This window comes from Notamacropus eugenii, chromosome 1 (genome assembly GCF_028372415.1).
Source record: "Notamacropus eugenii isolate mMacEug1 chromosome 1, mMacEug1.pri_v2, whole genome shotgun sequence".
Classification (NCBI taxonomy): Eukaryota; Metazoa; Chordata; class Mammalia; order Diprotodontia; family Macropodidae; genus Notamacropus; species Notamacropus eugenii.
Window position 1 is genome coordinate 693,791,454 of NC_092872.1, and position 24,738 is coordinate 693,816,191.

At 42.9% G+C, this 24,738-nt stretch overlaps 1 protein-coding gene across 2 annotated transcripts; it reads left to right on the forward strand.

Moving 5' to 3' along the window:
- The first annotated feature begins 378 nt into the window (after window positions 1–378).
- CA7 (carbonic anhydrase 7) lies at window positions 379–22,287 on the forward strand. 2 transcript variants are annotated; one of them, XM_072635933.1, is made up of 8 exons: window positions 430–534; window positions 4,957–5,146; window positions 5,238–5,435; window positions 11,579–11,697; window positions 13,348–13,443; window positions 14,746–14,808; window positions 15,559–15,714; window positions 21,380–22,287. In XM_072635933.1, the coding sequence occupies exons 2-8, from the start codon at window positions 5,119–5,121 to the stop codon at window positions 21,500–21,502; spliced, it is 783 nt and encodes a 260-aa protein (XP_072492034.1). In that variant the 5' UTR covers window positions 430–534; window positions 4,957–5,118; the 3' UTR covers window positions 21,503–22,287. The 2 variants fall into 2 exon arrangements, with proteins under 2 accessions (XP_072492033.1, XP_072492034.1); XM_072635932.1 differs by lacking the exon at window positions 4,957–5,146 and having other exon boundaries at window positions 379–534.
- The last annotated feature ends 2,451 nt before the right edge of the window (window positions 22,288–24,738 follow it).

Sequence of the window (24,738 nt, forward strand, 5' to 3'; positions counted from 1 at the left end):
AATGAATCTCTAATGGTGAAATTTTAGATATCAGAGAGATTCCTGGGATATTGGGGGGAAGGGGGTTGTTATGTTTTTTGATGGAGGAGAAAACCTGCCTGGAGTCACTCAAGTCATACCATATCGGCAGCTGTTTACCACTACCCCTTTCACGCTCGCTACCTGCCAATTTGCTCACTCCTCCTGGCTCCCCCAATCTAGGAAAGACGTGCCCAACCAGCCTCTCTCAGATGCAGCTGAAAGTCCTCCTCCCCTTCTCCAGTCCCTGTCCCATTATCTCCCCAATTCCACAGCCCTTGGCCCCGTAGGGTGGGAGGAGAGAAGAGGTGGGGCAGGATGCGTGCGGGAGGCGGGTCCCCAAGGATCTCCACCCGCAGCCAAAACGCCCGAGGCTTTAAGCTGGAACTCCGCGGCAGCTCCGCGCAGAGCGAGTCTTGGGAGCCAGAGCTAGAGCTAGACAGGTGCGCAGCGGCAGCGGCGGCGGCAGCAGCGGTATGACCGGCCACCACGGCTGGGGCTACGGCCAGGAGGACGGTAGGAGGACAGACATGGTACCCCCAACCCCGAAATGTAGGCCCCTGGACCCTTGGATCTTCCCCTCCTAAATCCAGCGTGAACCCAGGGCTACTGCTTCCAGGCAGGTCCCGGGACCTCCCACCTTCAGCTGCGATTGGATTCCCTGCTTCTGTTCCTAACGGAGACCCAGGAATCTCCGCCTCCGCTTCCCAAGCTCATGCCCGGAGCTTCTTTCCCTTCCTAAATACCCTGTGGCTCCCTCCCCCAGACGTGATTGCCGACCCACTCCTTCCTACCCTGGTCTGGAACCCTGTGCCCTCCCTCTGCCCTGGACCTCCAGACCTTCCTTCTCCAATCAGTACCCTACTCTCAGATGGGAACTAGTTCTCTTGTCCTCCCCCTCTCCCCCATATCCAGATCCATTTCCTCAGACCTGTTCTTGGCGCGGACTCAGCATCCTCCTCCCCTCAGTATGACCTTGGGCAAGTCATTTTCCTTCTGTGGTCTCAGTTTCCCTGTTCTTAAAATGAGCAGGTTGGGCTAGATAATCTGAAAGCTCTAAGTCACGTTTTATGCTCCTATGACCCCAAACCCTGTTTCCCCAAGATGACCAGGACACAGCTAAGTGGGTGCAAAGTCTGAGCTACACTTTCTTCCTCTTCCTTGCATCCAGCCTCAGTCCTACAGAGAACATCTCCCCCCACCTCCCATGACTACCAGGGCAGAATGGAGGGGACCCCAGCCTGCAGAAGCTCTAACCTGAGTTGGCCCCTAGCTATCTGGGAGTAAGAACTCATTGAGAGAAACACATGTTGACCTGGCAGCCTTCTGGAGAGGAGGGGGGTTATGGGAGTGGGAAAGAGGGGGATCATGCCCATCCTGAAAGATACACCCCCAGTGTGTGAGAGGGTATGCATCTAACTGGGTCCTTTTCTGGAAAGGGAAAAGACATTTTTCCCCTTTTCTGGGAAGGGGTTCAGTCAGGGATTGTGGGAGAAAAGGGGACAAAAGAGGAAGATGGAGAATGTGAACCAGAGAGTAGGAATGGGTCATTTTTAACTAGGAAGGAACATGTGGTGCCTTGAGATCATCAGTGGAAAGTATGTCAAGGCTTCCTCCTTAACTGGGCTTTTTTGGGGGGGAGGTTGGGGTGGAGGTATGACAATGGCCCTAAGTCCACTTGTGCCCGCAAAGAGAAAGGTAGAAAAACTGATAAGGAAAGAGATAGAAGTACATGGAGAGGGTTAGAAAGACAGATACAAGGAGAGAGAGATAGACGAGAACGATAGAGGAAAGGACGAGAGAGATAAAGAGAGACAGAGAGAATGACAAAAGCAAACAAGGACGGAAATAAAGACAGATGCAATGAGATGGAAACCTGCAATAACAAAATGGGAAGGGAGTAAGTACAGAGAGTTCCTACCTAAGAGCATGTTGATTTCACCTGATCTAGGCCCAGCGTGGGTATGTTTCCACTCTGAGCCTTCCCTTTCATTCAGGGAGGGGGAGTTTGGGCTGACAGCACAACAGGTACCCTTCCCATCCCCCATCGTGGGGCAGGATAGTCCAAAGCCCTAGTCAGCTCTGCCTCTTCAGGGTAGGGAGTCTCATCAGAGGAGCTGCTTTCCTCAGAGAGGATTTACAGCAGGCCAAAAAAAAGGGGGATTTAAAAATAAACAGAGAGGCAGGAGCTGTGAGAATCTGAGTCATACGCATCTGATCTGAATCCTAGCACTTGCCACAGCTTCCCCAGGAAAACTTATGAAGCTAAAAGGGGGGGTGGGGGGTGGGGAGGAAGCCCCACCAACCTCTGGTAAAAATAGTCACAGAAGGATATTCTCCCTCATGGAGTGGGAGAAATATCCAAAGGGCAGACCTTCAGAGTCAGAGAACCAGTAAGGAGACAAGTGTTATGAGCTTATACAGGTGGGTTTGTGTGGAGGATGCTGGAGGGGCATTGGAATTCACAGAAAGTGTGAATTACATATGTGTGGCTGGGTACGTGTAGGAGGCAGGAAGGTGTGAATTTGTGTGAGTATATTCACCTACCTATATGATCCATTGTATGCAAAGGTTTGAATTTGTGAACATGTGCTTGGTAGGTGAGCGTGTGTCTGTGTATGTGTGTGCGCTCGCACATGCAGGTGCGCATATATGTGCATGTATGGCAAGGCATTCAAATGCTTGGCTATATGCTTGAAAATAAGTACCTTGTAGAAAGTTCTTGTAGGTTAAAGAGCTCTGGATGGTGTAGAACCTGGTTTGAAGCTTAGCTCCTGCCTTTGTAAATGGGGGGGAGGGAGGGGAAGATTTGTGGTGCAGAGCAAATGAAGCAATGTTCCCCTTGTCACCAATAAGCCTTACATAAATGTGAGTTATTTGCATATGTGTACATAGGAACAGGTGGACGTTGATACATACTTGCTGAGTGATTGTGTTCTTGGATGTTTTTCAAAGCTGAATATGCCATTCTGAGAGTGTACATATGTGCACCCAGGTGTGGATATGCATTCACTTATATTGGAGACCAAGCCATATGCAGTGGTTTTCCCAAGAGTGAAAACCAACCTAAGAGTAGATGAGGATTAGACAGGCATCCTGTCTTTCCTGCTCCTAGATGGTGTATCCCTCACACTGCTCAGATTTTAGCAGACCTAGGGTATCCATGGGGATGGATACCCTAGGTCTACTAAAATCCCTCATGAGTACCAGGTTTTCTTTGACTTTGGGGGAATAGACATATTTCAAGTCCACTGAATGGACATTTATTAAATGTCCACTATGTGCAAGATATTTTAGAGAAATCAACTCCACAGTTTAACCAAAACTTCATTGTAATCAAAGTTTCCATTCCCCTAAAACCTGTTACTGCTGTCAATGGAAAGAGCAATGGATCTGGAGTCCAAAGACTCAGATTTGAATCCTGACTCTTAGGATTCTACCTGTCTGATTGTGGGCGAAGTCTAAACTTTGATGAGAAAGTTTCTTCATCTGTAAATGGACAGACACTCAATGTTCCATGTAGAATCCTATGATTCTAATAAGTGCCCAAGGGATCACATCTTGGATCTTCTTTCTTCCTTGAGAAGGATGAGATAAACCTAAAGGCTAGAGCAGGGTGGAGAAGTAGAATCAGACATCTTGAATGGTCCATATATTGGGAACAGAACACTAAGCTGGATTACTTGAGGAAATAGCTAATCCAGGCTCCCAGCTGCAGGCATATGACTGCTAAGCCATTTGGGATGGAGAGTCCTTTCTCTTCCTGAAGATTTTTAGGGAAAATGACTCCAGCTTTCCTCTAACATTTATTCTAGTAGTTTGTCTATGTGAGAAATTCTTCCTTGTGTGTTTCCTTTTAGTTCCCAAATAACTGAAATTTAACTGTAAATTCTTGAGTTTTACCTTTATTTTTTCCTTTACCAAAACATGCACATGCATATGTGTATATATACATATATGTGTATGTATACATAAATACATGTATACATATTTTAGAAGGGTCAGATATTTGAAAAGTATCCACTCATTTAAGACTTGGGGGCAGCATAATGAGGTGGAAAAGAATATTGGAGTTGGAGTTGTAGGACATGGGTTGAAATTTTTTATTAATTTAGGCAAGTTACTATATCTCTCTCAGCCTTAGTTTGCTCATCTGTAAAATGAGGATCTTGGGTAAGATCTGGTTTCTAAAGATCCCAGGAATTAGGTGTTGGGCAAGATCTTTCTCTGAACATCCCTACTCTTGATATTGTATCATTTACATATATTTCTAAATAAGGATCATAGAATGTTAGAAACCTTAGAGGTGATCTCATCCAGCCTTCTTATTTGATAGAAGAAACTGAGACCTAAATAGGAATAATAATAGCTAACATTTATATGGTACTTACTATGTGCTAGGCATTGTGCTAAGTGCCTTACAGTTATTAGTTCATTTAATCCTCACAAAAACACTGGGAGGTAGGTGCTGTTGTTATCCCCACTTTATAGTTGAGGAAACTGAGGCAAACAGATTTCGAATGACTTGCCCAAGGTCACACAACTAGTAAGTATCCGAGGTAGGATTTGAACTCAAGTCTTCTTGATTCTAAATCCAGTACTCTTTTTGCCATGACATCTAACTGCCACAATCTGGGAAGCTCAAAATCCTAGTGTGTTAATGGCAAAAGTTAGGCTAGAACCCAGGCCTTCTTACTTTTAGTCTGACAATGCTCACCACTATCATGGGTTATTAAAGGACAGAATGAGTATTTTGAGCTGTCCTGAATGGGGGAAGGTGACTTCAAGGAGAAAACCCCTGATCCTACCCAAATTGTTCCACAATGTCCCTCTCAGTCATTCAACAAAGCTTTAGTAAGTAACCAGCAAGAACAGTGCATTGTGCTGGGTCCTGGGTGAAATATAAAGATAAATAGGAATTTGTCCTAACCTTTAAAGAAATTCCAGTCTGACTGAGATCCTCAGCTTGGTACATGGACATATATAGTATACGTTAGGAGTCCAAAGGAGGAGTTCAGAATTATTCTAAAATCAGAGCAAGGAGAGGCTGATTCCCTTGGGCAGGATTCTGGCAAGCTTCCTGGAGGAATAGCGTTTGAGATGGCCTTTGAAGGAGAGGTACCAGCAGGTGGGTATGGTAGGAGAGGGCAGGGGGGACAGAGGACAGAAGGTGTGGAGGGCTGATGATGCTCTTATTTTTTGGTGTCCTGCTTGCACAGGTCCCTCTGAATGGCACAAGTTATACCCCATTGCCCAAGGGGACCGCCAGTCTCCCATCGACATTGTCTCCAGTCGGGCTGTCTATGACCCTACTTTGAAGCCCCTGGTCCTGGCCTATGAGTCCTGCATGTCACTAAGCATCTCCAATAATGGACATTCCGTCATGGTGGAGTTTGATGATGTGGATGACAGGACAGGTGAGTGAGTAGGCTGGTACACTTGAGTCTCTTAATGAACACGAAACTGTAGTGGACAAGTTGGGAGTTAGTCACTTGTCCTTCCCTCATTCCATCCTCTTCTTTTCATTTAGGCAGTGAATAGTCAGGAAGACCTATATTCAAATCCAACCCCAAACATTTACTAGCTGTGTGACCCTAGCTAAGTCACCTAACACTTCTCTGCCTCAGTTTCCTCATCTGTAAAATGTGGACAATACTAACACCTATCTCCCAGGGTTGTTGTGAGGATCAAATGGAATAATAATTGTGAAGTGTTTAGCATAATGCCTGGCACATAGTAGATGCTCCATAAATGTTTATTCTCTTCCCCTGTCTCCTCTGTCCCAGAGAGGGACAGGTTACAACCTACTCTGTAGGTCAAGTTGGCCATCAAGTATCATGGGAAAACTCACTAGGTCCTGGGAACAGATGACCTGGTCTTTGGTCCTTGGCCTTGAATGTGTGAACCCCAGCAAGACCCTCAGCCTTTTTATTCAAGGCAAGGCTGAAACCAGGTAGTCTCAGATTTGAATGGGTCTGAATTAACTCTTTAATGTAAATTCTGTACTTCTCTCTGAGGTCCCTCTAACCCCATTAGTATCTTTAAGCTGAGATAGAGTCAAGATTGGGCAATGATAAGGATCATCAGTTGACCTTGGGTGTGCTGGTTAAGAAACACTGACTCGTGGAATTTTAGAACTGGAAGAGTTGTACTCATTTTGCAGATAAGGAAACTGAGACTCAGCTCAGAGATGAGTTGCCCAGTCATTCATTTACTTAGTATCAGAGACAAGTCATCTGAATCCAAATAAAGTCCAGTGTTTCTTCTAGTATTTTACCCTTCCTCTAGAAAGGATTTCGGTGTTTGGAAGAAAACATATGAGGGGAGGATTTCAAACATTTGAAAGGTAAAGGGGTGGAGAATGTAACAACACTAATAATTTCTATAGTTCTTATTATGTGACGGGCACTGTGTTAAGTGCTAAACAATTATCACATTGGAGCTTCACAACAACCCTAAAAGGTAGGTGCCACTATTAGCCACATTTTACAATTGAGGAAACTGGGGCAATCAAGGGTAAAGTGCCCAGGGTCACACAGCTAGTAAGTGTTTGAGGCTAGATTTGAACTCGGTTTCTGCCTCCAGTGCTATCTCCACTGTGCCACCACCAAACATCCTCAGTTCCTTGGCCTCACCTAGACTCTCAGGGATGACTTCTTTGCATCCAGTCTTCTGTATACTGTCCCTGAAGCCCAAGCTGTCTTTGATCTCTACCCTCACCCCTGAGAGTAGTGATTGTCTAGGAAAAGTTACAAAGGAGCCTACGATGGAATCATGACCCTTGGTATTAGGCATCCTTATTGAGCCTATTGGATGTGTTAGTATTTTTCTACTCTCACATACCCTGTTCAGAGTTTGGACACTTTAGCAATGGACCAATGCCCACAACTTGTGTTTGTAAATGTTTAACAACCAGCTCTGTAAAACAAAAACAAAACCAACACACTTTCAAGTTTCATGTGCATGATTTACATTCTCTCCAGCAGGGTTCTTAAGTCTAAACACTCAACAAAACCATATCAAGCCCTCATTTGTCGTGTCTGCTGATTTCTAAGATACTTTCATTGAACATGTAACAATCAGCTATCGTGAGCTGGTTTAAGTTGGCTCCAGCATACCTTTGTCATCCAACAAATAACCATGAATCCTTATTATTTATTTATTTGATTATTTTACAGTAAATATAATGCACCAAGAGCCTGATTTTGCAGGGTTCAGAGAGGTTAGATGATTCTCCAGTCAAACCTCAAGTTAGGTGAATGAGGCCTTGGACTCTTAACTTAGATGCAAGACTTGTTGAGAGAAGGAAGATAAGGTAGAGAAGTAAAAAAGACTGATGAGGCTGGCTCCTCTTCTCTAAGTTGGGTACTCAGATTTCATCCTCATGGGGAACTCCCTTTACCTAAGCAGATCAGTCCCAGCTCTTTTTAATCTCAGAGAACTGAAGCTACTTTTTAGCTTCTGGCCAGGGTACTCGGTTCCAATTTCTCCTGCTGTTCCTACAAACACTCTCTGGAACAACTCCCTAGAACAGTCCCTATGGCCCGCATTTGTAGGGGAGTTTACAACATGTTTCCCAGGCTGGGCCCAAGCTGACTCCCATTCCAGTGCTCCTTCCAGCAGGTCAGTCCATTTATGAGGGATAGCCATTCTAGATCAATAGTTCTTTGAATTGGAAGCAGTCCCAGGGTCTCTGGATACCAGGGGATCTTCACCTGGGGGTCAGGGAGCTTATTTTGAACATTTTTGCTAACTGTATTTCAATATAATTTATTTTTCTTTGTAATCCCGTATATTTCATTTTATGCATTTAAAAGAGGCTTATGGGCTTATGTAGGCTGCTGAAGACATCCATGATGCAGAATAAGTTAAGAAGCACTGATCTGACCCAAGCCTCTCATTTTCCAGATGAGAGACTGAGAGGGGCAAATGGCTTCCTCATGGTCATTAATAAGTGGCCTGACCAGGATTCAAAATGAGATTTCCTGGCGCCAAATGTAGTGTTCTTTCTCCCCTACCAGCCTGGCTTCCTATTGAGGTAGCAGGGGCAGGAGTTTAAACCTGGTACTGCCAGACTGTGTTTAACAAAGCTAACGGAGCCAATAAAGGAAAGGGGAGCATGGTGGCTCCACTTTGTTACCCTCAGAGAACTCCTTAGCTGCAAAACTTCTCATGCCCCTCTCTTTTCCTGATCGTCCAAACAGTCTATCCAACACGAGCCACCAGCTCAGCTGCCTGATCTGAGGCCAACTTGATATTCAATCCAGTAATTAAAATTCTAACAGGTTCTAGTAACTTTCAGGCGGCATAAGAATCACCTCATCTAATGGCCTGAAGCTCCCTATCCCTTTCAGGGAGAAACAGAAGCTAGTTACTGGAGCTCACTTTGAAAGGGCCTAGTGCCTGGAGGTAAGCCCTGAGTACTAATTTATGATTTAAAAAGTGACCAAAATAGGCACCTTCAGGAGTTGGCTCCTCCCCAGGCTTCTCTCACCAGGGCTTGGAGGATCAGTCAATCAATCAAACCCATTTAAAGGGAACACGGTTTAAAAAGGGGTGCCACAGATTAGACTTCATTGTGGATCTAGCATTGGTGTTCTCATCCCTTCTTTGTTACTTGTGTGGCCCAGGGCCAGTCATTTCTCTCTGCATCTCAGTTTTCTCACCTAAAAGGAGGGGATGGGCCTGTGTTATCACTGAAGCAGGTTCTTAACCTCTTCTGTGTATGGACTCCTTTGGCAGTCTGTTGAGGCCTAGGGACTTGTTCAGGATAATATTTGTTGCCTACATACATTATTGAAGAAAAGATTAAATTTCACTTAGGGTAGAGAAAATAAAGATGTAATTTTTTTTCTCATCCAAGTTTACTGTAAAATTTACCCTCGGACTTTCTTTGGGGGTCTGAGGGCCCTAAGTTAAGAACTCCTAATTTAAAATTTTTGTTTTTCCTTGTTCTAAATCCTATTGTTTTATGATTTCCTGGTTTTGCCAAGGGTCGCCTCTGGCCCCATTCCAGATGGAAGGAGAACAGGCTGGGCAATGGATGCCCTACCCTGGTTCAGAACATTGCAGGGGAGGGGTGTCAGTGGAATGCATCTTGTCCTCATTTGTCCCCTAGTGAGGAAAACGGACCAGCAACAAATTCAGCCTGTCCTTGGGATGGTGTGGGGATTTCATGGCTAATTCTCATCTTCCTTCAAACCCTGTGCCCTCTCTGAATCAGCTCAGAGCCAGCTTCTTGGCTTGTCTTGCTGTATCTGTCTCAGCCATGACTGGAAGCATCTGTTGGCTGGCATGGGGGGGCTGGCACAAATTCCCCTGTGTTGTGATCTGCTTGTAAAAGTAGTCGCCTTCATGTTGCCCACCACAAACTGGGCATTTTCAAGTTCTTCTCGAGACTGGTTCCACAGTGTTGACTTGCAGATAAAAATGGAGGCAGGAGAGGAGGCTCTGCTTGCTGCTGACCCAAGGCAGAACTGAAAGCTGATATAGTCTCAGGACCCTTGAGGCTATACAAAACCTATATCCCGGGGGAACACAAGTACAGTGACCCCTCAGACCAGTTTATTTTGTATGGAGGGGTCAAGATAAAAAAAAGCTCAATAACATATAGCAAAGACATAATGCAAATAGGTGGCAACAAGACGTATTTTTGTGAAAACATTGAAGTAGCCCAAGCACACGACAATTCTAACAGTTTATATCTCTGGCACTTTAGGGTTTATTTACAACAGACCTGGGAGATGGGTAGTGCTCACACACACTCACACACACAGAGCAACACAATGCATGATTACACCAGTACAACCACAGAAATGCTGCAACACAATAGGGTAGCCACATAGCAATGCATACACAATAGTATGACTGCTGTGTGACTGTGCAACCAGGGAACAAGACGGCAATGAGAACACACACTCTGTTGCTGCTATAGTACATCAGCACAACAGCACAACAATATAGAAACGCAACCGGACAACCACGAAACAACACAACACAATATAGGCGGGCAGCCGGGTGGTGTAGTAGGTAGAGATGGACCTGGAGTCACAAAGATCTGAGTTCAAATCCTGCCTTAGGCATTTACTAGCTGTGTGACCCTGGGCAAATCACTTAACCTCTGCCTGTGGGAGTTTCCCCATCTCTAAAATGGGGATAGTAGCATCACCTGTCTCCCAGGATTGTAGTGGGGCTCAAATGAGAGAATATATTAAGTGCTAAAGGAATGCCAGCTGTTCTAGAAGTGTCAGGACAGCAATAGAATGCCACTCTGCCTTAGTTGGTCTGTGTGCAGAACCAAACACTCAATTCCCCTCGCCCTTGCCACCCCTCCCCAGAATAAAAGACCCAAAGGGCCTGTAAACCTAGCGTCCTCCCCCCAGATTCTCAAGCAGGAGTGAAGGAGGAAGGGTGGGGATCCCAAGTCAAAGGAATCTCCTTCAGTGTTATGGGGGCTGGCACAGCTTTCTTCTTGGCTTGTCTCAGACCTGAAGGGAGAGAAGCTGGAAAGTGGGACAACTCGGTGTGGGAGAGGTCAGGGAAGACGGCGTCTAAGGTGTAGGAAAGTGGAAGAGAGCTTTGAACCCAGAGTGGCGGAGTGAGTTCTAGCCTAGTGAGCCCCTTTGCTAACCAGCAGGCTGCACCTGCAAAACACATCCTGGCTCTTGCTAGAGCCTGCAAGGGTTAACCTTCCTCCCAGTTGTCTGGCTCATTTGGAGGAATTCACCTAATGGCTTGAGAAGGAGGACCTGATTGGGGACAGAACCCCTTTCTTCACCCTAGGATTTCCAGCTCTGGCTGGTTCGGGAGCCAGCCAGAATTAGGGCAGTGTGTATTATCCAAATGAAAAATGTATCCCTGTTCCTTTCCTCCTTGTGATTTATCTCTGGGCCTGGCATAGGCTGCTGCTGGCCCTGGCACCATCTCCCAGGGAGACTTTTGAGAGGACACAGCATGTGGTAGAGGAAGGGAAACATTGGTCGTTAGAGATGTTGGGCTCTTCTGAGCCACTTGAAAGCCTGGCCAAGTTTTCTCCCCCTTTCCAATCCTCAGTTTCCTCATAAAATAAAGGCTTTAGGACTAGATTGTCCTCAGGTTGTCTTCTAGGGCTAAATCCACTAGAGGCCCTATAGTGTATTGACTTGTCTCAGAATCTGAAGGCTGGTCACTAACTATAGGTGTGTTACCTGGAGGCAAATCTGAGCCTCACTTTCCTCAACTTTGTGAGCTTTGTAGACTGATGCAGTAACTGAAAGAAGCTAATTAGCTTCTTGGCTAATCTACAGTGATTGGGGGAGGGGAGGCTGGGGCACCTCTAGAGAGCTGGACATTCATTCTAGCCCCTTAGGAGGAATCCCAGTTCCACTTTCTCCAGTTCCCCTTCTCCCCTGGGCTACCTTACAAGCACTATACAAATACTAATTATTATCTTTATCTGGCTACTGACTTAGTACCAGATAAGAATCTGTGTATGAAAGGACCCTCTGAATTGTAAAGTGCCATCTTGCTTATCCTGAAATGAAGAGCTGAGTTCTTGATCTCCCTCTGTCTCTCTCCTTAGTGGTGCATGGGGGCCCCCTGGAAGGGCCCTACCGGCTGAAGCAGTTCCATTTTCACTGGGGGAAAAAACACAGCTTAGGTTCAGAACACACAGTGGATGGGAAGTCCTTCTCCAGTGAGGTAAGACCCAGGGTTCAACCTTCTTTATAAGGGGGGGGAGGCCAAGAACCACCCCATTTCCCACTATGTGCTACGATTGAGGGACCCAAAAACGGTTACTTCTTCACCCTCTGCCTTCTACTGTGCTTGAAATTTCACTATTAGTAATGTAAATCTTTGGTTCCAACTCGGTCACTCCCTGTGTGACATGAGACAAGTTACTTTATTTCCCTAAAACTTAGTTTATTCATTTGTGAAATGGGTACAATGATCCCTACTCTATTTACCTTACAGGGATGCTGTGAAGAAAGTGCTTTGTACACTTAAAGTTCTCTAGAAAAATGAGTTGATATTATTATTATCCTCTGGACCTCAGTTTCTCCACTTGTAAAATGGGTATAATAATCCTTCAACTACCCACCTCTCAAGGGGCAGCTATGTGGCATAGTGGATAGAACACCTGGTCTTGAATCAGGAAGACCTGAGTTCAAATGCAGTCTTAGACACTTACTAGCTGTGTGACCCTAGGCAAGTCACTTGATCCTGTTTGCCTCAATTTCCTCATCTGTAAAATGAACTGGAGAAGGAAATGGTAAACCACTTTGTCAAGAAAACCAAATGAGATCATAAAGAGTTGGACATGACTGAAATGGCTGAACGACAAAAACCTGTCTCAAGACTTTTCTGAGGACCCTAAATGCATAACTTAGGAGAGCTACAGAGGTGTGGTTTGGTTGTTATTTTTAGTAACAAGGCCTTATTTGCTACAAGAAAGAGGCTAACAATAATCTGTGAGATCAGCATCTTCAAGGGTGTACTTTAGCTCCCTCAAAATGGAGCAGCTCCTGGTTAAATTTTCAGCGTGAACGTTTATGCCTCAGAAATCAGCAAATGTCACATCGTGGCTTGATTTATTGTACATTGTCTGGACTTAAGAAAGCAATCTGGGAAAATAATGCAAACTAAGCTTAAAAGTGAGTATGATGTGTAATTTTTTTTGAGAGCTGATTATTAAATATTTATCAGTATACTTCTGCCTTCAGTGCAATTATTTTTAGCACATTCTTTTCTAATTGAGAGTAGGTTGTGATAAAATGAAAGGAGAAGAAATTGGTGCAGAGTTGGGATATTCCAGGGATAGGAGATAACTTGGTGAAGGGAGGACTTGGGAGAGTGTAGAGAAGAAAAACCAGGTAGAAAAGGTTCACAAAGACAAATCCTGATAACACCTTCCCCCAATCTAGCATCAAGGGAATCAGAGTATCTTTAACTCACATTTTCTTCAGTACCTTAAGGTTTATAAAACACTTTCCACATCACAGCTCCATGAGACAGGTAGTGCAAGGATTACTATTCCTATTTTATAGATGAGGACATGGAGGCTAGAAAGATGAAATGAGTTGGTTGAGGTCATACAACCAATAAGTGCTGGAGCCAGGATTCAAATGCAGGCCTGACAGCCAAGTCTAGCCCTCTTTCCATTATATGGAACTGGTTGAATTCAAGGAGTACCTCAGATAACCAAAGAGTCTGGCTTACCACCTCCTGGTGGAGTGGCCAGAAGTCAGGTAACAGATAGGCCTCCATAAACCACTAGTTAGATGGACCCTGATCAAAGAAGTCATTGGAGAAGACTGGAGTTAGCTTTGTTTTGGCCTTCCCTTTCTGCAGCTCCACTTGGTCCATTGGAATGGAAAAAAATACAAGACCTTTGCAGAAGCAGCTGCAGCCCCAGATGGCCTGGCTGTGGTCGGCATCTTCCTGGAGGTGAGTGAATATGCTAGAGGGGAGGGTCTTGAAATGACTCTGAGATTTATCGAAACTCCCCTTTTCCCCCATCAATGTCTTCTCTCTTTTTCTTGCATTCACTTAGTGAAATCCCAAGGATGAGGAGAGGAGAACAAGAGTATTGTCCTTTGATTCCATGACACTTTGTGCTTCTTCATGGGTTAAGGGGAGAGGGGAGCTGACATCTACAACTTTCTTCTGGTCCAGACATCACAGTAAAGAAAGTTCACTGGTTAAGAGTCAGAAAATTTCAATCTAGGTTCATGCAGTCCAGATAGATCTGTGTGTATTCCTGACCCACTCCTACAGAAGTCTCAGCACAAGGTCCATAGAATATAGGTCTACTGCTGTTAGAGCTGGAAAGGGCTTTAAAAGGACATCTAGTTCAACACCCTCATGTTTGCAGATGAGGAAACTGAGGCCCACAGAATGGAAGTGACTTGTCCAAGGTCATACAGGGAGTTATTGACAGAGCCAGGATTTAAGCCTAGATCCTTAGATTCTAAACCCAGTACATTTCTCTCTGTGCTGCTCCCTTCCTTGAGTTTACAATCCCTATGTAGTACAGTGGGAAGGATAATAGACTGGCAGTCAGAAGACCCAAGTTCTAGCCTGTTTTTTCATTAAGTGTCTGATCATGGGCAGATCCCAGTCCCTCTCTCAGATACAATTTTCTTATCTCTAAGGTAGCAAGAAGATTGTAGGACTGTGATCTATGTAGGAGGAACCATAGTCCAAACCCTTCATTTCATTGATAAGAAAACTGAGTGCCAGAGGGGGAAGTGATTTTCCCATTAAGTAGGAGAGCTAGAATTTGAACCCAGCTCTTGATTCCAGAATCGGAATGTTCTTTTCACTGCACACAGCACTATGGATGATCATTTACCCAACTCCTGTATTGGAGATTCCTGTATTGGGTAAAGGTTGAAAAAGACATTCTCTAAATTTCCTTCCCATTCTAATATTTTAGGATTCATACTGGAGAAAGCAGAGGGTCAGTTTCCCACCATAAGTCATCCAGTGTCACCTCCTCCTCCTCCTCACCAGGGTTGACTAAATAAACCTTGTCCTTGTACCAACAGATCCCAGGCACATGCAAGGGTTAGGATAGAAGAGGACATGGATGTGTTGTGTCAACACCTTAAGGGCGAGAACATTTTGGAAAAGAGAGGCAGGAGCTATCTGTGACTAGGAGTTGTCCAGGGGGCTGAGTGTCCTGGGCCAGAAATGAGCATGCCCAGAAGACATTCTCAATACCATTTTATCCATTGTAAATTCCAGACTGGAGACGAACATGCCAGCATGAACAGACTGACAGATGCACTGTACATGGTCAGATTCAAAGTGAGTATTCTGTAGACTCTGGGGCTTTCTTCAGCATTCTTTGTCCTTTCTCCCAGTCTCTGTTTCAGTTACCAGTCAAAGTGCTATCTGGTGTGATTGTGAATGTGTTTGGGCATGTGGCCCCTAGAGAAGAAAATGATTGAGATGGGGTGGGGGGCAAGGAGGAAGTAAGATAGCTACTTTCACCTATAAGGGATTTGAAGGACTCATGCAAGATGGATTAGATTGATTTTGATTGACCCTACAATCTAGGAGGGTTGCAGTGGCTAGATCAGACCTGGTCAGGAAGACCTGAGTTCAAATCCAGCCTCAGACACTTATTAGCTATATAACCTTGGGAAAGTCACAGCCTATGCCTGCTTCAGTTTCCTCAGCTGTAAAGTCGGGGTAATAAGAGCACCTGCCTCTCAAGGTTGTTGGGACTTAGAGAAATTAAGGAACTTACCCTAAGTCACATAACTAGTAAATACGGGGGGCAAGATTTCAACTCAGGTTTTCCTATCTCCAGTTCCTGTGCTCAATCCGCTGGACCATCTAAGTTAAGTATTACATTGGGGGTCTCCAGAATGCTAGACAAATGTTCTTTTTACTCTACCACAGAAGTAGACTTGGTAGTGTGATATAAGGGGGCAAGGAAATCCTAAATCTATTTGGTCTAACCTTAGGCCGGGATTTCTGTTTTCACCTTCCAAGCCCTAAATTACCCCTGTAGGATCCTAAACCAGAGTCTCTGCTGACTCCCCTTCCCAGGGAACCAAAGCCCAGTTCAACAGCTTCAATCCCAAATGCCTCCTGCCCGTGAACCTCCACTACTGGACCTATCCAGGATCTCTGACCACACCACCCCTGAGTGAGAGTGTGACTTGGATAGTGCTCAAGGAGCCCATCACCATTTCAGAGAAACAGGTGAGTCATCTTAGAACTTGTAAGGGTTTGGGGGAGTAGGGGTGAGTGGGATGACAGAGGGATGGGGCAGGGGACAGGACATCACACCAACATTGACCTTATTTGAAGATGAGTGTCCGTGATGATTTGAGTCAGCTAAGGGCAGAAGGATGACCCCTCTTACCCCCAGCCCCAGATGACAAATTTCAATCTATCATTTTGCATTAAGAGATAGCCTGATACAATGGCAAGTACCCTGATTTGGAGAAGCCAAAGGACCAGGGCTTGGATACTGGCTTACTGATTACCTGTTTGTGAACTTGTCCAAGTCACCTAATAAATCATCAAATATTTATTAAGCCCCTACTACATGCCTGGAACTGTTTCATGTGCTGGGGATACCAGTACAAGGAACGAGACAATCTCTGCTGTCAAGGAACTTACTTTCTCATGGAGGAGACAATTAATATAAATATTATACACACACATAATATACATGCATGTAAATATAAAGGCAATAATATAAGTATATAAGTAATAAACACATGTATAAGTATATATGTTATTTGTTACGTATGTTTATTACTTTTATATTTGTTATATTTTATATGTAATTCTCTCCCCTATTGGAGTATATATATGTATGTATATTTATTAACTTTATGGTTATGCTATGTATTTTTATATGTACTCATTGTTTCCCCCGTTAGAATGTGAGGTCCTTGAAAGTAGGTTGCTGAATTATTATGCATGTAAGTATGTATGTGCACACGTACATATGCGTACACACACACACAAAATAGTTATAACACAGTCTTTTGAGAGGGAAGGCACTGTCATTCAGGGCAATGGGGAAAGCCTTCATGCAAGATGATGGTGTATCTTAAGGGAATAAATGGCCTCTATGAGGTAAAGATAAGGAGAGGAGTATATTCTAGGCATGAGAAATGACTAAAGCAAAGACACTGAGGTTGAGAGGTGCCTTGAGTAAGGAACTGAGAGAAGGCCAGTCTGGCTGGATCTCAGAGTACAAGAGTGGGAATGATTTCCCATAAAGCCAGAAGGACAAGATTATTGATGAGTGCCTGAACTAAGATGGTTGTGAAGGGGGAGAACTTGTCACATAAGAGAGATGTCACATAAGTAGAAACTTAATTTTTTTTGGCCTCAGTCCTGAGCTATTTTTGTCCTCAGGTAAACAGGAAGCCATGTTAATGAGCCAACCTTTAGTCCCCTGAGCAAATCAAATCTTTAAATCAAATTTTTAAAATTTTTATTTATTTATTTTTAGTTTTCAACATTCATTTCTACAAGATTTTGAGTTCCAAATTTTCTCCCCATCTCTCCCCTCCCCCACCCCAAGACATTTTGCATTTTTGATTACCCCTTCCCCCAATCTGCTGTCTCTCCTATCACACCCCTCCCTTCCCTTATCCCCATCTCCTCTATTTTCTTGTAGGGCAAGATAGATTTCTATACCCCATTGCCTGTATTTCTTATTTCTCAGTTGCATGTAAAAACAATTTTTAACATTTGTTTTTAAAACTTTGAGTTCCAACTTCCCTCCTTTCTTCCCTCCCCACCCATCCCCACTGAGAAGGCAAGCAATTCAATATAGGTTATACATGTGTAGTTATGCAAAAGACATCCATAAAAGTCATGTTGTGAAAGACTATATTTCCCTCGATCTTATCCTGCCCCCCATTTATTCTATTCCTTCTTTTGACCTTGTCCTTCCCCAAAAGTGTTTCCTTCTAATTACCACTTCCTCTCATTTGCCCTCCCTTCTGTCATCCCCCCACACCCCACTTCTCCCCTTCTCCCCTACTTTCCTGTAGTGTAAGATAGATTTTCATACCAAATTGAGTGTACATGTTATTCCCTCCTTCCCTCCTTAAGTGAAATCTGATAAGAGTAAGCTTCACTTTTTCCCTCTCACCTTCCTCCATTTTCCCCTCCATTGGAAAAGCTTTTTCTTGCCTCTTTTTATGAGAGATAATTTGCCCCATTCCATTTCTCCCTTTCTCCTCCCAATATATTCCTTTCTTACCCCTTAATTTTATTTTTTTAAATATCCCTTCCTATTCAACTCACCCTGTGCCCTCTGTCTATATGTATATATAGACAACTTCCCTCCAACTACCCAAATACTGAGAAAAGTTTCAAGAGTCACAAATATTATCTTTCCATGTAGGAATGTAAACAGTTCAACTTTAGTAAGTCTGTTGTGATTTCTCTTTCCTGTTTACCTTTTCATGCTTCTCTTAATTCTTGTGTTTGAAAGTCAGATTTTCTATTCATCTCTGGTCTTCTCATCAAGAATGCTTGGAAGTCCTCTATTTCATTGAATGACCATTTTTTTCTCCTGAAGTATTATACTCAGTTTTGCTGGGTAGGTGATTCTTGTTTTTCATCCTTGCTCCTTTGACTTCTGGAATATCATATTTCAAGCCCTTCGATGCCTTAATGTAGAAGGTGCTAGATCTTGTGTTATCCTGATTGTATTTCCACAATACTCAAATTGTTCCTTTCTGACTGCTTGCAATATTTTCTCCTTGACCTGGAATTTGGCTCCAATAATCCTAGGAGTGTTTCTTTTTCAGATCTCTTTCAGGAGGTAGTCAGTGGGATTCTTTCAATATTTATTTTACCCTCTGGTTCTAGAATATCAGGGTAGTTTTCCTTGATAATTTCATGAAAGATGATGTCTAGGCTCTTTTTTGAATCATAGCTTTCAAGTCGTCCCATAATTTTTAAATTGTCTCTCCTGGATCTATTTTCCAGGTCAGTTGTTTTTCAAATGAGATATTTCACATTATCGGTTATTTTTTCATTCCTTTGGTTTTGTTTTATAATTTCTTGATTTTTTATAAAGTCATTAGCTTCCATCTGTTCCATTCTAATCTTTAAGGAATTTTTTCTTCAGTGAGCTTTTGGCTCTCCTTTTCCATCTCCTTTTCCATTTTGTAACATAATTTGGCAATTATTTACTGCTTAATCTATGATCATGAACCCCCTAAGGGGTTTTCCGTCTCCATTTCCATTTCTGCTTTTTAGGGCATTCTTCTCCTCATTGACTTTTTGGCTCTTTTTTGCCATTTGGTCTAAAAAAGTGTTATTTTCTTCAGCATTTTTTTAGGTCTCCTTTAGCAAACAGTTGACTCATTTTTCATGATTTTCTTACATCACTCTCATTTTTCTTCCCAATTTTTGCTCTACTTGTCTTACTTGATTTTCAAAATCCTTTTTGAGTTCTTCCATGGTCTGAGACCAATTCATATTTTTCTTGGAGGCTTTGGATATAGGAGCTTTGACTTTGTTTTCTTCTGTTTGCATGCTTTGGTCTTCCTTGTCACCAAAGTAAGATTCTATAGTCTGATTTTTTTCTGGTTTGTGCTCATTTCCCCAGCCATTTACTTGACTTTTGAGCTCTTTGTCAAGATAGTTATCTACTTCCAGTGGGGGTGGGGAGTGTACTGTCAGATACCCAATCCCCCCACAATCTGTGAGCCTAGGGCTCCAGAAACAGTGGCTGCAGCTGCCCCTGCTGCTGCTGTGGCTGCCCTGGGTTCCTCTACCCCCTCCCCCCTCAGCTGCACTGGGGCTGGGGCCGGACCATTCCATTCTCCTACACTGGTCCCACAGACTTTTCTCACTGACCTTCCAATTTATCCTCAGTGTTTTGGGATCATGAAGTCTGGAAACCACCACAGGTGTGAGACATTCAGTCTCCTCAAGGCCTGCCCAGTTCCCCTCTGTGAACTTGTGCTCTGCTCCCAGCATGGCGCAATAAACACTTCCCAGCAACCTTCCAGGTTGTCTTGGGCTGAAGATTTGCTTCACTCTGTCACTCTGTGGGTTCTGCAGCTCCAGAATTTGTTTAGAGCCATTTTTTACAGGTATTTGATTGGACTTTGCAGGAGCGCTCTAGAAAGTCTGTGCTGTTACTCTGCCATCTTCACTCTCAATGTCTTTTAAGAAGAAATTTTTAAGAAAAATTTGCATGGGTCTTAGGTGTTTGCTTCCACTAGAGAGCTCTGTATTAAAGTGTGTCTTAAAATACCCAGGTCTGGCTCACATTTTGAACTGTTATTTACCATTAATTTAGCAGGGAGTAGTTGATGGTCAGTGAATCAGAATAAAGGACATAGGATTGCAGTAGAGTGGGGCTAGGTGGATTGGGAGCTAAAGATAATAGAAGCTGCCATTTTTTTTTTTAAGCAATTGAAATTTACAAAGAAATTGACATCTGTTACTTCATTTGATCTTCTAACAGTGTTAGGAGGGAGCACAGAATAGTGAAAGCCAAGTAGAACAGAAGAACCATGAGGAAAAGGACTATTCTATTTTTGCCCTTTATCCCCATATCTAGCACCATGTCTCAGGTGTTTGTTGAAGTGAAGGGATATTATTCCTGTTTCTTCAGATGAGAAAAATCAGTGCTTAGAGAGGTCAAGGCCAAGGTCATAGAGCTAATCAGCTAGACAAGGGCTAGAAAAGACTAGGACTCAAACAATCAGTCAATCAACAAACTTTTATTAAACACCTATGTGCCAGGCACAAAAAGAGGCAAATGCCCTCAAGGTGTTTACAACCTAATGAACTCAAGACTATAGACATTTGTTGTTGTTTAGCTGTGTCTGACTCTTCATGACCCCATTTGGGTCATGAAACTGAGACCAACAGGCTTAAATGACTTAGCCAAGTTCACACAGCCAGGAAGTTTCTGAGGTCAGATTTGAACTTAGGAAGATGAGCCTTCCTGACTCCAGATCTAGCATTCTGTGCATTTTAGCACCAAAATTGACAGACCTCTGAAAACAGGTCTCTTTCGACTGCACTAATGGTTCCCAAATGTTTTTTATTCTGAAAACATAAAAAAAAAAATGTGTTATGAACTCTCAGGTTCAACTCATTCTACTCATAATATTTTTTTAGATTTTATAATTTTTTATATATTTAAAAAATTTTATCTCATAATAACTACAATAATAACTTTTGCCCCAAAGAAGTTCATGGTCTCGACTCTCTGTAGAAACCCAACATATAATGCTCTAAATATGCCTGTTGTCATAGAGGAAAAACAAATTTGTAACATAATTTGGCAATTATTTACTGCTTAGTCTGTGATCATGAACCCCCTAAGGGGTTAGAAAAATACTCAGTGAAAACCACTGCATTTCAACAAGAGTCAGCCCATTTAGAAACAATGGAAGTGAAGAGCATGAGGAGAAGCCTGTAAAATGATGGTGTGGTGGTATGTTTCTCTGCCATTTGCTACTTTTCTCCATAAATTGGACAGTAGAATGGAACCTGCTTAGCCTGTTTATCAGCTCTCTGGGATTAGAAAAGTTTGAGGAGATACAGAAAGAAAATGGAGTGGGAGGATGGGCAGCAGCCTGGAGAATGGGTTAGAATTCAGATGTCCTTCCAGAGAAGTTGAGAAAGGAAAACAAAATGGAAGATTTGCTGAGCAAACTTTTCTGGGATTCTCTCTCAAAAACTAGGGAGTCAGGGGCCAAAAGCCAACAAAATAAATGTGAAATAGGGAAATCATTGCTTTTGCATGGGTATGACAGAGAAGAACACAAGGGTCAGAGAAGACCAAAAGCCCAATTCTGTCTCATCAGAACTCATCACCTACATTGCAAGCCTAAGCCAGTAATGTTGATTTGCCTTCCCACAGATGGAAAAATTCCGGAGCCTCCTTTTCACTGCAGAGGATGATGAAAAGGTCCGCATGGTGAACAATTTCCGTCCCCCTCAGCCGCTGAAGGGAAGAATAGTTCAGGCCTCTTTCCAGTCCTGAAGGGGGTCATGCTGTCAATGGTAACAGCAATGATGTCCAAAGTGCTTCCATATCAGCTAAGACCAAACCAGGTGTGCGGCCCCTTGGTCATGGACTAACTCCTCAGAGACATTTGGGGGTTGGGGGCAGAGTAGAAGAGGGAGTAGCCATTTAGGCTATTATTAGTTCCCTCCAGTCCATTTCTAATTTACTTTGGGAGTCTTTCTTACCAAAGCAACCACCTGATTTAAATGCTAAGAAACCCCTGACCTCCACCACTCTGCTATTCCATGATCCTGTGATGGCTTTGAAACTGGCCAGGATCTTGAAAAATCCAAGGCTGAGGGAGATTTTAAAATCTATCTGGGCTAGAGACAGCAGGAGGGGCAAGAAATAGGAGTATAACAGGTGATTTCCTAGTTCCTGGTTAATGGAGAAGGCAGATAGATATTAGTAACTGTCAGAAATGACTGTTGGCATTTGACCTATCTGCCTCTTCTTACGTGTGCACTTTCCCCTTTGTACCATCTACAGTACACACTCCTTCCCCTGGAAAAAATCACTTTGCTCTTCCCCTCCAGCAGCTTTGGCCCCTTCTTGAACCCTCTACTGTGACAAGGCCATGGGCAGCTGTTGGCAAGACAAAAGCAATAATTATAGCAGGTGGGAGATCCTTTACCAGAGTGACTTACCTCGATTACTGAAACTAGGCACTGAAAATGGAACTGCAGAAGGCTATAGGTTTTTTTGTTTTTGTTTTTGTTTTTTTGCCATTTCATTGCCAACCATTAAAAACATTGATGTGATTCTGCTTGTGTTTTTGTGTGTTGATCTGCTGTCTGTTCAGTCTGCCCCCTGACAGTAGAGATGGGCACAAGGTATGAGAGGTGGATGGGGAGGGGGGAGTATTTATTTATTTACTCATGCATTGATTCATTCACTTGCTCAGGCATTCATTTATTCATTCATTTTCTTGTCCATCTCTTTGTTCATTCATTCATCCTCACCCCCACCCTTGTCCCTGTCACTTAATTTGATACTTAAACTATAGAGAAAGGAAAGAATTTATGGTACTAAGCATGATTTCTTCTCTGAATCCATGTGATGCATGGCCATAAACTCTAGAAGAAGAAGATAGTTTAACAAATTGGCCAGAATTTATCATCTGAAATAATAGTAACCTACATTTCTAGTTTATATAAAGTTTATTAAATTATTTCTAGTGAATTTCAAGTTTTTGAAGTGCTTTTCTTCACAACATATCTGTGGTGCATATGTTATTAGCCGTGTGTGTGTGTGTGTGTGTGTGTGTGTGTGTGTGTGTGTGTGTGTGTGTGTGAAAGAGAGAGAGACAGACAGAGTGAGAGCGAGAGAGTGCTAATATTTAATTGCTGGCTCTCTCCACCAAAAAGAAGAAATCCCATCACACTTTTAAATTTAATTTGCACTATTAGCATTTTTCCTGTACTTTCTTAAATCTCAACCATGAATAAAACCATGAATTGAGCTGCTATTCAAAGTATAGTGTATAGGAAGTAGGCATAAATGGCAGGAAGACCATTCAAATCCTTCCCCCACGCAAACCGGCTTTCTGATTCTGAACAAGTCATTTAACCTCTCTTTTAATCTACTGTAGGCAAATCTTTAAGAGAACATGACAATCTTTATTGATTATCCACATTTTAAAGATGTTGAGGACCAGAGGAGACATCTTGCTCAGAGTCACTTAGGTGGTAAAGATCAGTTTTAGCGTCCAATTCTGCTTTCTTTCAAAAGAGAGCCGCTATATGCTAATGTCATTACTCATGTATATGTTGAGTGCTAGACTTGGAGTCCGGGACCCCTGGGTTCATATCCCACCTCTGATGCTACCTAGCTGCATTACCCTGGGCAAATCACTTAAACCCTCTTGGCTTCAGTTCCTTATGTGTAAAATGAAGGAGCAGGACTAGATAAGTTTCCTTCTATCTCTAAATCCGTGATCCATGTCAGAAACTGTTTGGGAATTGTTTTCAAACCTAGTCTAGGGACATAAAAATGGAGGCAGTATAACCATCAATCAATAGTGAATATTTATTAATCACCTGTAATGTGCCAAGCATTAGGGATACAAAAAAGAAGACAGCCCTTGACCTCAAGGATCTTACAGTCTAATGGGGGAAGGCAAGACCGAAAAGGGAGCTGAAAAGGTGCACTCTCATGCACCTAATGATCTTGGAGTGAAACTGAGCAGAGCAGCTGATTGGAGTTCATTCCTCTGCTCTCAAACCCTCTATCAGAAGGGAGAGGCGACTGAAAGTACTGTGGCAGAGTTGAGATTTCAAGTGGTGAGCTTATCCTGAGGGAGTGCCTAATGTTCCTGGAGTCAAAATGGCAAAATAAATAACATAATAAAAAGAACACTTAGCCCTGGGTTATAGCCCTAGTTGCCTCATTAACTTTTGCATGACTTTAAATGAGTCTCAGTTTCCTTATCTAGAAAACATGGATCAGGGTCTATGTGCAAGTTCTTAAAGTATACGATGTCATTCTAAAGAGAAGTCAGTGGTTGCTATAAATGTAAAGACAAATTAGAGACCATTGGGCTTCATGATTTCTGAGGTTCCTTCAAACACTTAAGTCTTAGAAACTTAGTTGCAATAATTTATAGTGTAGGAAAAATTAATTTCGAATGAAATTCTCTAAGGTCATCTAATGACATATCTGGTTTGTTTCAAAGTACAATGAGGTACACACCCATTCAATGAATGAAATTGACAAATGAGAAAATGATGAATGGGTACATTGATTAACTGTTGGTGGAGCTGAGTTGGTCAAACAATTTGGAAATATGCCCACAAAGTCACCAACTAAGCACGCATTTTGTCCCAATGATACCACTGCTAGACCTATCAAGGAAAGAGGAAAAACTCATATATATACAAAAACTTTATAGCAACTCCTTTTGAAATAGCATAACCCTGGAAACTAAGGGTGTGTCCTTCTATCGGTGAATGACTGAACAAATTTTATTATATGAATGTAATGGAATGTGATTTGCAGTAAGAAATGAGGAAAGAGAAGGCTTGAAGAAACTGATGCAGAGTGAAGTGAGCAAAACCAAAAGAAAAAATGTATACAGTAACATCCTTGTAAACACAAACAATATGGAAAGCCTTAAGAACTTGATTGATAGCAATCACTAACCATCATTCCAGATCACTCAGGATCCAGAATGCTATCCACATATCTTTGGGGAATATTGCCAAAGTGGGAAT

What these genes read in the sequence shown, in the direction of transcription:
- CA7 (XM_072635932.1), top strand. Translation starts at nt 495, where the DNA reads ATGACCGGCCACCACGGCTGGGGCTACGGCCAGGAGGACG. An exon ending in GGGCTACGGCCAGGAGGACG is followed by an intron (nt 535 to 5,237) that starts GTAGGAGGACAG and finishes CTGCTTGCACAG; the next exon opens with GTCCCTCTGAATGGCACAAG. An exon ending in TGGTCGGCATCTTCCTGGAG is followed by an intron (nt 13,444 to 14,745) that starts GTGAGTGAATAT and finishes TGTAAATTCCAG; the next exon opens with ACTGGAGACGAACATGCCAG.